The sequence below is a fragment of the Pholis gunnellus genome, assembly GCF_910591455.1.
Source record: "Pholis gunnellus genome assembly, chromosome: 4".
Lineage (NCBI taxonomy): Eukaryota > Metazoa > Chordata > Actinopteri > Perciformes > Pholidae > Pholis > Pholis gunnellus.
The window spans coordinates 22,133,348-22,148,036 of NC_136530.1; the positions used below are offsets into that span (position 1 = coordinate 22,133,348).

Consider the following 14,689-nt stretch of genomic DNA (forward strand, 5'->3'; position numbering starts at 1 on the left):
ACAGTTTCCTCCTTTAGCTATGAATCATGCTGATGACAAGGACGACTGACAGCCTGCAGCAAGATAAAGAGGTGTGTGTGTGTGTGTGTGTGTGTGTGTGTGTGTGTGTGTGTGTGTGTGTGTGTGTGTGTGTGTGTGTCAAGTGAATGTGAAAATAAGCAGGACAGACATCATGAAGATATGCAAGGAGAAGATAAGCTACTCACAACACGCACACACACGCACACCCTGTGCTCCTTCTGTTGCCCGTCTCCTCTGAGAGAGCCCAACCTTCAGCATGAGTCATCACCACAGCGGCTGCTCCTGATGCACTTCTACTCTGCGCTGCTTTTCACAAGCAACAACAGTGCATTCAGAGACACACACACACAAGTGTTTGCTGGCTTCATTTGGCACCTTTTTGCTCTCGACTGGAACAAAAGTGCAGAACTGTGTTAGCTCTGCAGACTTCACATGATTGGCTCTTTAAACGTAAGCAAGAGTAGCTGCTGTGTGCATCTGTGACGCACCTGCAAGCACCACAGTCGCAACTCTTTCAACAGCCATGTTTCAGTGAAAATGTTGTGCGAACTTCAAGTGAATACCAGTATTTTATTTTGTAGGAAATGAGGAATTAAGGCTGGATGAGTCTACGTGTTGCTTTCAGCCCATTGGTCCAAGTGTCTCTGGGGGCATTGTCTGTTTTTGATACTACCACCAAAGTGTGGACTCTTCAAACTCCCAACCTTCTGCTTTGAACAGTAAAGACAGTGACGGTATAGAATTGTATCTCCCCTGTCAACGGTCTTGGTCGGATTGGGTTCCAGACCAGCTGGGATGTCCAAACCACACGAGTAATCAACGAGCCGTTAAAGCGTCCACCTCCGTTACTGTCTCCGTCAGGGCACTCGGTAATTATTCAACATGTTCTCATGTATATTTAAGATTTAAGTGCCGCCCCCCCCCGGCTCCAACACGCCATGACGGACGATGAGGTCACAGAGGCTGAGGCCCGACGTCTGCAGACAGCAGGTGTACTTCACAAAGAATGTTCCCTTTATTCCCATTAACAGTTTGTCTCGTTCTGTCTGAGATGAAAGTAGTGTTGGACTTAAACAATGTACAAAGTATCCGTACGACATACACACGTGTCCAAAAGCTACAAACTGACTGTAATAACCAAACCGACTCATCCATCCACTCTGCCTCGGTGGATGAACTAAAATGACAGATCCGTCGGAGATCTAAACTTTGATGTGGTGTCATTTATTTAACTTATTATTAGTGGCACACTGATAAACAAGACGAATTAAAAAACGGCACTTCATATCAAAGAGGTTGCCAACCCCCGGTTTAAAGCAACTGGTGAGTGACAAGATGGTCAACAGGTTTATTTGTTTTTGTATTCATCTGGTTGTGATATCCTTGTATGTGTATGTGTGCATGTGTGTGTGTGTGTGTGCGTGTGTGCGTGTGTGTGTGTGTGTGTGTGTGTGTGTGTGTGTGTGTGTGTGTGTGTGTGTGTGTGTGTGTGTGCCTCCCAGCAGAGTCTCACTGCATTTAATGATGTGCCTGAGCACGGGCTGCAACAATACAGCAGCACTCCTCTTTCATCTTCAGCCCTGTATCCTCCTTCCAGCGGAGTCTTTCATTTATTTCCTTTTTTTGTTCCCCTCCAAAACAAATGCTAATAATATTCTAATCTGATTGTGTATGTGTGTGTGTGTGTGTGTGTGTGTGTGCGTGCATGTTATTACAAAGTTCCACCTCCACAGTGAATGAAGCTGCTCAGTGAAAGAAAGAGAAGCGAGCTCTCAAAGACACTCTGGACAAAATAGAAGGAGAATTCTTCTTTTCTTTTCAAATGACACACACACACACAAAACCACCTGGTACGTGCAGGGGTTACCTGGCAACACTTGGTTGTTAGTCTGGGAACACACACACACACGTGCACTTAAAGCGTGTCAGAGAGAGAGGAGAAACAGGAGCGACGGACCCTCGTCCATTAGCCAAGAGGTAAACACCATCTGGACCTCCGCAAATGCTTTACCCAACACACACACACATACACACACTCTGTGAGCTCCATTAATTTCTCTCAATAACACACAAAAACACAGGGACACACTAGCAACACAGGTGCTAACAGCACAAACACTCTGTCCATTAACATCCCGGGTGGCAACGCACACTTTTTAATCCACGCAAACACGGAGGGGGACACACACACACACGCACACACACACACACACACACACACACACACACACACACACACACACACACACACACACACACACAGTGGAGCACTAATCCTCTTCCTGCAGCCGCAGTAAAGCGATTAAAGTGAAGTCATGTCAACAAGGGCCAGGTAACGTATCAGGATTCACTGTTTATTAGATATCATATAGAGAGTTATAGGCAGATGCCTCTGTACCAACGCGTCCTTGGTGTCGAGCTGCTGCATTGGATCGCATTAGATTGTACAGGTGTGCCTCATCAAGAGGACATTGATCTGAAATAGGACGGCTGGTTATCAAAATATTGTTTTACTCCACACCATCTAACCAATACCATCCACATGTAACAATCACGACAATACAAGCAAAAAGAGGAACAACATAAGAAAAGAAAGAAAATATCATCCTGCACAAAATATAAAACAGTAGAGTGTTTCATAAAATATGACACAGACGGTAAGAAGAGAAGCAGCAGAGAAGAAGAAGAAAAAAAAAGATGAGCCAGAGGGGCTCAGGTGGGCTTCTGAAATGCTAATGGAAGTCAATTCAAAGCGTGAGATGGGGCTTTAAGGCCGGTAATATAAAAACTCTGACAGCCGTGACCCCGACGAGCAACACCGCACTGAAATACGATGTGCATGAACTGCTGTTTGCTGAGAGACAGAGAGCGCCGGGCCGAGGAACAGGAAAACATTCACAAACTTGCCCTTGAGAAATACAATGGCCGGGGATTATTTGCTCAACTAGAATAACTCTGCAGATCACGATGTAGAAATCCTACATTTTGATTTTAGATTCACAGACGGTGGTCCACAGAGACTTTCCATCACCGGCATAGCATCAGAAGTCACAAGTTGTCCTCATCAAACACACACAGTGCACACAGGTGGCACAATGTGCGGCACACAAGACTTTATGAGAGCTACTGGTGATGTTTCCTCTCATTAAACACTGATGCCATCTGCTGGTGGTTCTTCCTACTGCAGTTTGTGTGTAAACCGGGTTCATAGTGTGGAGTCAAGTCATTTTTTAACTTCTCATCCCAACCTGGTCCTCTAGAGGTCATTCCTTCAGCCACTTAAATGGGATTTATAGCCATATGTCTTATTAGTGTTTTTGTACTACATGTTTATGTATTATGTAAGATGATGCATATTAAAGACGTGATTCTTTTGCACCTTAACAAACAAAACAGGAAACTTAACATTACAGTTACACGACTTGATGCTTCGCTGTTTCAATGTGGTGTCCGTTTGTTTCGTTTTGAGTGTAGCAGAGAGGGAATTTCAGAGTATTTTATATGATGTGTTTATTAATCTCCATCAGGCCACAGCCCTCTTGTTTTGCCGTGTGTTTACAGGCTGAAAGCATACGACATGTCTCAGCTGGGGGTGTTTGGGTGTTCTCAGGAAACCACAGGAAACTCAGAATTACCACCAACTGGCAGGCGAGTCGATCTATACATTATTATTATTATACCGTTTAAACATTAAAAAAGAAAAAGCAGTTTGATCCTTCTCATGTATCTCCACAGGTTTCCTTCTTTCTGTAAATGATTAGTCATGTAGAACATTAGTAGGTGGGGAGACTACTTTGATAAATTAAGTAATTTAGGGAATAAAATCCGTCTTTCAAATGTGAGGAATTTGCTCGATTCACTCACTTCATGTCTGTGTAAACTGAAAAGCTTTTTTTATATGTTATCAGCAATTAAAAGAGTTCCCACTGTGAAGGACATCTGACATGATTTTACTTTACATTAGTTATTTATTAGCTGAACTCCCACACAGCCACAGACGGTGCATATTAAAACACAAACAGCTTAAATCGGCTCTGTAAACAGCTTCTCAAAGAACGAAGTAGTGCATATGAAGCTTTAATAAATATACGTTTAGTTTAGTGCCAGTGTGAGAGGTAACATCTTACAGCAGCTCCTCTAGTACAACCAGCAGGGGTCAGAGAAGAGCTTGCACACACGCACACTATGCAGACATCTAGACTACAGCCATGTGAGGCTCTGTGCTGCATCTTGACCCATTACAGCCAGCGAACACACACACACAAATAGAGAAGTTTACACATACACACACACTGGCATTTCTGCTCCAGTTCTTCCTCTCAGCACTGAGCAAACAGGTCTGTGGATGTTAAGTGCCTCAGCATGTGTGTGTGTGTGTGTGTTAAAAACACCGAGTCATCCTGTGTCTGCCTCCCTGCATTCAGCTGGCAGAGTTCCAGTCCAACAGACAGGTTCCACATGTGAGACTGCAGATATCAGACAACCTGACCGCACTTCATATTTATGTATTTTTTGCAGGACAATGTTTAATTTAAGACAGATTTTTGTCAAATCAATCATGCAAACAAGTTTCAGTGGTGAGGTGGCACCAATGATGCAATCATTTTGGCAAATTTTGTCATGTCAGCCATTTGCCTGGTGATGACCCAACAGGGTCGGGTCTAAGCCCGTTTGTGTCCGTTAAAGTTTTAGAGGCTAAAATGTACTTTATTTTCTGCTGATGACATCATGGAAAAACAGTAAATAAGTTATTATGGTGAGGAGGACTTTTAAGGTCTCTCAGTGTGTGTGTGTGTGTGTGTGTGTGTGTGTGTGTGTGTGTGTGTGTGTGTGTGTGTGTGTGTGTGTGTGTGTGTGTGTGTGTGTGTGTGTGTGTGTGTGTGTGTGTGTGTGTGTGTGTGTGTGTGTGTGTGTGTTGCGTTAGTGCACTGACCAGTCCGGTGAGAGACGGAGCAGACTGCCCCAAGGTTTGGCTCCTCATGCGGACCAGGTTGTTCCCCTCTCCTCCTCCTGTGGACATTACCCCCGTGGCCCCGGGCCCTCCACATCCTCCAGGTGGCCCCTGCCAGGCCAGCTGGCTCACCCCAGCGTGCAGACTGCTGGACAGAGGCAGCAGCTGCTTACCTGTGAGGCGAAAAGGGAATGACTCATCTCAAAAAACCCCAAACCCCAAACCCCGCTTCTCGGTTACACTGGGAGACACACTGGACTAGAATCCCCCGTCTGCTTCTCACTACGGTTTGGTGATTCATCGGCATATCGACGGTCTCCACCCTGAATGACTGAATGAGAATCACGCTGGCTCAAGTTCAATCACAGCTCGCATTAATCATTCCCAATGCAGCTGTCAATTTCCTAAACCCAAAAGAAAACCCAAAGAACAAACCGGTCTTTGTGAAAAACCTAAAAACGCAACCGGCCATACATGTCTGAGCTGCTGATTCACAACCAACTGGTACGGTCACATGGCCTCTGTTTAGTGAGACATGGCAGTTAATCTGAGGTAGAATATTCACTTCACGACAGATTATGGACGTGGTGGATTGGTGCCGGATTAAGAGCGCAAGAGATCAGGGATCAAAGGATGACCTCAGGTAACATCGGCCCCGTGTGGGTGGAGACTGTGTGTGTGTGTGTGTGTGTGTGTGTGTGTGTGTGTTACCGGTCATGGCCAGGCTGCTGCGTCGGGCCCAGCTTTCGTCCTGGCTCAGCTGTCGGTGCAGTTTGGATTTGGTAGCGGCGGTGGCCGCGGGCGACAGGTCGGGGTTGCTCAGCTTCCTGAAGAGGAGAGGAGGTGGAACCACAAACTCCCTCTGGAGAGATGGAGAGAATGGAGAGGAGAGAAAGGAGAAGAAGACTCATTAGACTTTGGTACTCGATGTCGGCTCATATTTTGAGTCTCCAACTGCTCACACTGCACACCAATGATCGGTACCAACAACTGTGGAGCAGGTTGCAGAAGGTCAGAGGCGTCGTACAGGTCAACTGATGAGTTTTACTTTGTACATCATTTTTCATTGAGGTCTGTTAATTATTTACTGGTTTTAAAATATATAGAAATAAATTCTTGGGAGAGGTCACCAAACTGGTAATGTTCCAGTAATCGGCTACACCCAGATATTCTGTCCAATACAAACTGAATCTGTAGAAAGGGACAACAATGGTCAACAATACCAAATTAAATAAAAAAATCACTTAAATTGTAATAAAACACTAAAGACCTCATTGCTATGGTCCAATTTGTCTAGTGTTTCCTACTTGTTACTCACATTTTTCGATATTTCACTCTGAAATTCATTGTACTATACATCCTAAATGTGGTTTCAAGTAGAGAATAAAGAAATCCAGAACCTGCAGTAAGACAGTGTGGGGTCCAAAACGTCATGAAACACGACGCTGACACCACATCTCCCTATCACACACACACACACCTGATTGTCTCAGTGTGTAACAGGAGCACCCGACTCTCCGTCACTAACCGACACTTTCATCAGCAGAGCGGAGAGTCTGACTTATTACTCAGTTTGTCAGCATGAAGGGAAAGTTCCTCCACGTCCCCAAAGCTTTCCTAAGAGACGCTCCAGAGAGAATGCAGTGCAGCCAACACACACACACACACACACACACACACACACACACACACACACACACACACTCTCTCTCTCTGAACGTCCCTGTGTGACACTGTGGTTAAAACGATTTTGGAAACATCTGCTGTTACCATGGAAACAAGGTCTGCCTGGGCTCATAACCCTCCTCTCTCTTGCCGGTGGACAAGCCCTTGACGAGACTTTTCCAGAAACATCTGGACGGCCCACGCCAACACACACACACACACGTGCGCTCACACACACACTCAGCTCCCAGATGGCTGCACGTGTGACAGAGCTTTAGTGAAAGCTTCCGTTACTCTTCACCAACGAAACCTGAACCAACCGCTCCCCTCAAAAGTCTCTCACACACACACACACACACACACACACACACACACACACACACACACACACACACACACACACACACACACACACACACACACACACACACACACACACACACACACACACACACACACACACACACACACACACACACACACACACTGTAATCATGTGCAACCTGTATCCATTAACTCGTGCTGGAGTAAATGATCTGCAACAGGCCTCATTAACATACTTTGACATCACATTCAAATATGAAACTGATGGACACGCGTTGCTTTAACGTCGCTCAACATGCAGGTATTAAGACACGTAACGCGGGAACCAAAGTTGGAAGCTTTTAGCCCTACAACAGGTGCTGAGGTCAGCCCTACCAGCTGATTGCTGCACGAGTCGGTCACAAAAGACAGCAAATGAAATACTTGACAATCAGTTCATTACAATGATACAGAAATCATGTAAAAATCTAATTTAGCCAGACGGCCATAAGTCCTGCTCGTTGATGTGTAACAGAGTTATTAAGAAAAGGATAGATACCTCAGTTTACAATGTCCAAAGTCCCAGAAAGCCACACATCTGGATCCAATTTGGGTCTCAGCGTCTCAAGAGTGGACCAGACGATGCAATGCTTATTAACAACAGGCTTTCACTCAGCACCACATTGGCCCTGCTGTCGTCTCATTTAAACATGATGCTGACGCGTGTGTGTTAATGCATCACCGTTGATTGACAGCTTCAGTCGCTACAGCCGAGTCGGTGCAGCGGATGACGCTAGGTCTCTGGGGGGGGGGAGCTCAATGCAACACGCGTCGGGCACTGCAGCTCGCTGACTCAGCTCGAGTTCATTGTCAAAGCCAGAGAGTCTGCTGCAGTATTTCATCCAAACAGCAGGGGGCAGACAGACAGTAATCTGATGAGGGAGCATGAGATTGGAAGCAAAGCGTGGATCAAGGTGTGGATCGGAGCTTCTTTTAAGGACTGAAATTTAAATACATAGAGATGGAAGACAGCTAAGAGGTCAGGGGGTGTGTGTGTTTGTGTCACCACGCACACACTGACAGTCAATCTGACTTTTGCCAACGGCATCTACTGCACAACTTCAAAATATCAAAGCAGAGAAGTGACCTTGCGAAGCAAAACACTCACATGCAGATTCACAAGCAAACATCACACAGGTCTGCAAAGACAGACACGTTATCTACAACTACAACGTGTGTGTGCGTGTGTGTGTGTGTGTGTGTTCAGGCGGCCCACCAGCAGAGGAAGGAACCTGCAAACGCGACCAAACCGCCCGGCACGGTGAACATCAAATTCTACAACACACACTCCACAGGGCCGATATAGTTGCTGTATGCGAAGGGGCTGCGAGGACATGAGAGGGGTGTGTGTTATTTACACGGTAAGGAAACATGTGCTCAGGACGTCCCGGCTGATCCACAGAATTGGCACCAAATTAAGGTCATTTGTGAAGGATTGAGTTTGCTTATGAGGCCTGATCCTTTTCTCCTCGGAGCCCACGGTGCTCCAGGTACACCGGCTCCACTGAAACATGGACCCTGTTTGGTAACAACATACGGAACAATACAGTGAATCCCAACTCCGGCAATAAAAGCTCTTACAGCTCGTTTAAACTAAACTGCATGTAGATACTTTGTCTCTGCACACTGAGTTCTTCTTCACTCGCAAGGTTGTTTGTTTTTTCTGTGTACATTACACTAGTCCTTTTAGAATGACATGAACCATAATGTTTTAACCTGCACCGAAAAAAAAGGTTTTACTGCACCATTTGGTGTATTTGTCCGTCTTTGTTGGTACTTCCACCACGGCCGAAAGAAATCCAAAACTGACCCTTTTTATATTTATAGAGTTACAATATGAGGAAATGCTGACTTCCCTTTAGTTAACTGTAGAGTAAAATAACTTTGAACCCCCAATACACCAAAGTACAGTGAAACTACGTCACGTAGTTTATAGTCATAGGAACATTTTGAGAAGAAAACCATTGTGCCTTATGGAAATGTTTAGTTTTTTTAAATCATAAAAGGATTGCATTTGGTGATGTCACATATTCAATTAGACTTATTTAATATATGATGGTGTGTAATACATAACTGTTACGTGCACTAGCGTGTGCATGCACGTGATATCTGGAGCCCTGTGTCATTGTGCATGAGCTAAGCTGCCCTCCTCCTCTTACTGCGTCTGTCAAACAGCACTGGCGCTGCAGCTAACAACTGTTTCCATTATTGATCAATCTGCTGATTATGTTCTCAGTAAAACGGACGTTACAATTTCCTAGAGGGGACGTCATCAGGTGTCTTGTGATGAACGGACTACAACACAAAAATATCCAATGTCCTTCCATGTAAAAACAAACAAAGGAAGACAAGTCCTCCCATTGTGAGCGACTGGAATCATCAATCAATGACCATGCTGTCACTCCAACGATTAATCAATTACCAAAGTAATTGATTGATTGACTTTGTGTATCGATTAATAACCAAATTCATTTTAACCCTAACTCGAATACATCAGCTGTAGCTAATTAACGCTAACTTAGTGAGTTAGTTAGAAATTTGATCTCTGGCTGACTGTTTGATGTTTCCGGGTGGGGAGAGCGTTCTCTTTTTAACTCCCCATGTAGCGGCTATATGGTGTTGTACTATAGTGCAGCGCTACCTCACAGCTGTGTGGTCACCAGTACCACAGATCACCACACGCTGTGATTCTGTGTTTGGCTTTCCTTCCTTCCAACCCACAGAGGTCAGACAAAGTGAGTTCCCCTTAACCGCACCGTTAACGTACGTTTAAAAAAAGGCCTTTGCTGACGTGGCTGTGTGATTAAAAACAGGACCAACACTTATTGACTCATTCAACTTAGAAAATGATCAGACTTCTATTTGTGTAGCTTTAAAAGGCAGCAAAGGGCAGGATATGAAGCACCACGCTGCGCAGCAAAGTGAGAAACATCTGAGGCACTGGAGTGATATAATCCAACTCTTTTGTTTTGTTGCTCAGCGGGGAATAACAAGCACGCAAATCAGTTTGTGATCCAACTTCCCGTTGGTGCTAAATAAGATCATACTCATTCACGAAGGGATGAAGCTGCGGAGTGAGTTAACCAAAGAACTACCAAAACATGTGCAGACGTGGAGAGTAAGTCATGTAAACATGCACCGCCGAGAGGGAAGTAAAACCAGGATTTCATCATCTTCTTCTCTTTTCCACCCTGTTGTCTCTGCCCGACAGACGGACGGGCAGAGGACGGACGCTTGTGCTAGTCAGCAGAGCGGCTCGCCCGTACACACTCTCGTAAATTTCCCCCGCAGTTCAGCCCCACGAAGCTAACATTAAAAAAAAAATAAAAAAGGCTAGATCAATCTTGTGTATTGTCTTCCTGGCAGGAAAATTTGGCAATTCCAAAAAACGTCTTGGCTGAGTCGACGAGCTGACGGCGGGGGAAGTGCTTGCAAGGGAACGTTAATGCAGTGGATGCATATGAGCAGCACGCGGAGGTAGACGGGCGCAAAAGCAAAGCGCAGAATGAAGACTTATTAAACAGTCGGCTTGTTGTTTTAGGGAGGAAACAGCCACAATGGTCTTTGTTTTTCACAAACCCCTCAGTGTGTGCCCGTGTGTGTGTGTGTGTGTGTGTGTGTGTGTGTGTGTGTGTGTGTGTGTGTGTGTGTGTGTGTGTGTGTGTGTGTAGGCTGACCACCAGTGAGCTGCTGGAGTGTTGCCTCAGCAGCAGAACAGACCACAGTGGAAGGCACATTTCAACATTCAGCACTTTTTTTTTGTTTTCTTTGGGGTTGCATTTTTCTCTTCAGTTTGTCTCGGTGGAAGAACACCGTGAGCAGAAGACCCTGCTTCCTGTAAACATGCCACAACATACCAAAGAATCTCTTTAAAGCTGCGTGCGGAGCGTATTTGGCATCTGTGTGTGTGTGTCAAATGGAATTTGCACTTTGGTGACGGCAGCGTCTCCTCTCCTTTGTTCCTTCGGGCCCAGATAGCTGTGCGTAATGTCCCGAAGGCGTAATTAGAACAACGTCTACCTCAGTGCGTCTCTCCTGTCGGACTCTAAAAACATTCCACACAAATGATCTCTGCGCGGTCGGTGCTGCAGGCCCGGTTCTGCTGCGGTTTGCTGTCGGCACACTGACTGTTAATTGACGGCACAGCCTGTACCTTCAGCTTGAGACCGTTTCATAAACACTTCAAAGTTCCTCTCCAACTTAAACAATTACAGCTTTGGCTTCTTCAGAGCTTTCCAAATTTCACATTCCGTAATACGTAACATTTGGTGCCGACACATTTCAGTCAGTACAAGGAACGTATTAAACAACCAACTCAACACACGACAATATTGATCACTTTGGGAAAAGTCTGAAGCACTTCCTGACGTCTCATGGGCCCAATGATTAACCAACGGACTAAACCGATCTTCACATGGTGTCACCTCTCATAAACACAAAAGCCTGTTTCACCCAGCCATAAAAACTAACAGTTGAAGGGAGTCAAAGGTGCTCTGGTGAATGAAGACACACAAGTCTGAACCTGAGTGGAGTGTGTGTGTGTTGTCTCTGTTGGAGGTAAAGAGGTTAACGGTCTGCCTTGTGTTGCCGGGAGAACTGATTGAACTCAGCCCATTACATCATGAGATTAATCACATGTGTGTGTGAGCAGCATTGCATTGCATCATTCTCTGCTTCCTGTCTGTCAGTGGACTGCTGCGTCAGAGCTCCATGTGTATATGTATGTATGTATGTATGTATGTGTGTATGTGTGTAGGTGTGTAGGTGTGTGTGTGTGTGTGTGTGTGTGTGTGTGTGTGTGTGTGTGTGTGTGTGTGTGTGTGTGTGTGTGTGTGTGTGTGTGTGTGTGTGTGTGTGTGTGTGTGTGTGTGGCTGGTAATTAGAGCTGATACACGTTCCGATGTGTTGCAGCTAGAAAAAGATACTCAAGGGGGGAAAAAGAGGGAGGAATATAAAAAATGTAAGAAAAAGGGAAGCAAAGTAGTCTGACAGATGGATGTGAAGGATGGAGGGAATGTAGGGAGGAGTGAGAAGTGAGCCAGGACAAATGCTGCCTATCGTTTCTCTGTGGTTTGTGGGAAACACAAAGAGAAAGAACTCCAAAAAGCTAAAGCCAGAACAATCCCCCACATACCAACAGGCAGAACAACGTGATTTAATGAGCTTAAACGCTCCCATCAAAAGGCTTATTGTGCGGTAAAAACCTCGTTCAGTGAGGAATGTTATTGTGATATTTGTGATTTCATAAAACAACTAAAATTGAGTTCATCTAAAGAAAGCTCCAAGATGCTCACATACAAGCTCCCGGCTCTTCTTGATGACTTCTTCAGTGGACTACATGTTCCCTCAAAGACATAATCATGAGCTATGTTAGAGGAGTAAGGCGCACCGCTTCCTCACGCAGCTCTACAGTAAAAAGAGTTCCAGATTTCAGATGATAGATCACGGATGATTCCGGGTTTTTCCCGTCGGTGATCTAGAGCTGGAACCAGTTTCTCCCGGTGCAGAGGAAACGTCTTGTGGTTGATGAGTAACAGGGGGGGGGGGGGGGGGGAGAGAGAGAGAGAGAGAGAGAGAGAGAGAGAGAGAGAGAGAGAGAGAGAGAGAGAGAGAGAGAGAGAGAGAGAGAGAGAGAGAGAGAGAGAGAGAGAGAGAGAGAGTTCACAGATATATAGACTAGATGTTACAACGGGAACTATGACCTGTTTAAAGTCAGCTCATGAAAATGAATAAACCTGATAATGCCAAGATTTGTTTAAAACAAAGCAATTATCTAAATAAAAAACAAATAATTAGTGTTTTCATGGTATCGGATTGGTACTTGTTATCTGCCGATACTTGAGTTCAGGTATTGATGAGGACAACAATGTAATCTGAACATCTCTAGAACCAGTGGATCAACACACGTAATGAAATGCCAGCATGTATGACGATAAAGACGATTACTGGGGCTCCACTAATTCAGGCTTCTTGTCTCTTGACAAAAAGACATGAAGGGAGTTGATGGAAACACGTTACGTTGCAACAATTAAATGACAACGTATCTCCTCTCTAGCTCCCCTCCAGAGACCATGTCCATCACAGTCAAGCTTTTTCATGTAAACAGGTGTGTAGCGCCCACGTGTGCTTACAGCATCACGGGAAATGCCAGCTCGGCTTTAACGGGCTGAAGTTATCACGTCAGGAATTCATATTCAATGATGTTCGTTTAAAAACATTGTATCTGTATCCTCTGTGTTTGTTCATGTGATTTTTGAAGAAGCCAAATTCAGGTTAAAAATACAAGTTTTCTTTTCTATTCAAAGTATCGCCTCAGGTAATGAGAAACTACCTCATTACAGCTGAGCAGGAGGGGGGTCGACTATGGGCCCAATTAAAATCAAGGTTAGGTTTTAGCAATGTTTGATTAGGGACCTAAATAAAGTACTCTCATAAGGTTGGTGGGTCTGTATGTTAGTGTGTATTTTGTATAAAAAAAAGAGAACCCTGGCCTTGAAGATATGCCTGGAGGGCAAATATGCCAATCAATAACTCCTGACCAATTTGCAAACCATGATAAGTGGTTAGTTGTTGACTTCTCTCGGGATAAGCCGTGACTTAGTGAAAGAAAATGTGATTCAGAATGTTCATGAGCTTGTTTGGCTGCGTAGTTACGGAGGAATCCAGCTTCTCCAGAGGAGTTGTCTGGTTTTTCTTCTATTGCGAAAATGTGAAACGACTGGCCAAACAAACAGCTAATGAGCCCCGCCAGAACACAGCAAAGCTTTCAGCTGGCTTTGTGAGGTGTTCAAATGTCAGCAGACGCAACTAAAATCTTGCTCTGTGTGTGTGTGTGTGTGTGTGTGTGTGTGTGTGTGTGTGTGTGTGTGTGTGTGTGTGTGTGTGTGTGTGTGTGTGGTCACTGCAGCTAATATTGGTCTCTCTCCGCGTTCTGCAGTCCCTGCAGGTAGCGGAGCTCTAAGCCTGTGTCAGCAGGCTGCTGGGGAGTTCTCAATCACCTCCAAAGGTCTGCTCGATATCTACAAAATGATCTGTGGTCTTTCTGCGAGTCCAACAGCTTCAGTAACAACCGCTGATTAAAGAAAATGTTTTAAAGTGCAGATCCGCCCACACCAAGGCCAGGCTGGCAGAGATAAGAGACCTTCTGAGGAGACTCCTGCCGCTGTGTCGGCATGAGGTCATGTCTGGCCTCCCAAACGCACAGCGTGGGCGGGGGGGGGCAAAAAGAGGAAGAAAGAGAGGCCACTCAGCCAGAGTCTACTTGTTTTGTCGGACGGTCGGCTTCACCTCAAACTTTCCATCAAAACCACGTAGAGTTGGTGATCTGCAGCACCACACTGGTTGTGTGCCTCTAACAATGCCGCGGCAGCCTGTGAGTCCAGCAAAGGTCAACGCGTGCTGGTCTCCGCCCGGAGAATGGACACCCACCACGTCGGCTTTGTTGGTATTCTGCTGGAGTCACTGCAGCTTTAAATCAGGTTTTTTTTTTTGGCCTTTTCATTTTTTATTGACTGGCATATTTGATCAGCTGCAGCTCATTAAGGTTAACCCCATACAACGGGACAAATGAAATGTTTATATCTACTAGACTGTTTCCATACTGTAGGCTCACAGAAAGATGGCTTCTTAGAGGGAAAAAATTATAATTTATTTCATATTTCAAAGAAAAGCCAGTAAGCTTACTGAGGT

At 45.2% G+C, this 14,689-nt stretch overlaps 1 protein-coding gene across 3 annotated transcripts in view; it reads right to left on the reverse strand.

The window, feature by feature from the left end:
• mast2 (microtubule associated serine/threonine kinase 2) overlaps positions 1-14,689 on the reverse strand; it is a 149,347-nt gene that overhangs the window by 114,282 nt on the left and 20,376 nt on the right. For all 3 annotated transcript variants that reach the window (XM_079157663.1, XM_079157662.1, XM_079157661.1), the window contains exons 2-3: positions 5,684-5,834; positions 4,955-5,145 (exon numbers count right to left, since the gene is read on the reverse strand). In XM_079157663.1, coding sequence (XP_079013789.1) covers positions 4,955-5,145; positions 5,684-5,834 — 342 coding nt within the window. The remainder of the gene's footprint in view (positions 1-4,954; positions 5,146-5,683; positions 5,835-14,689) is intronic.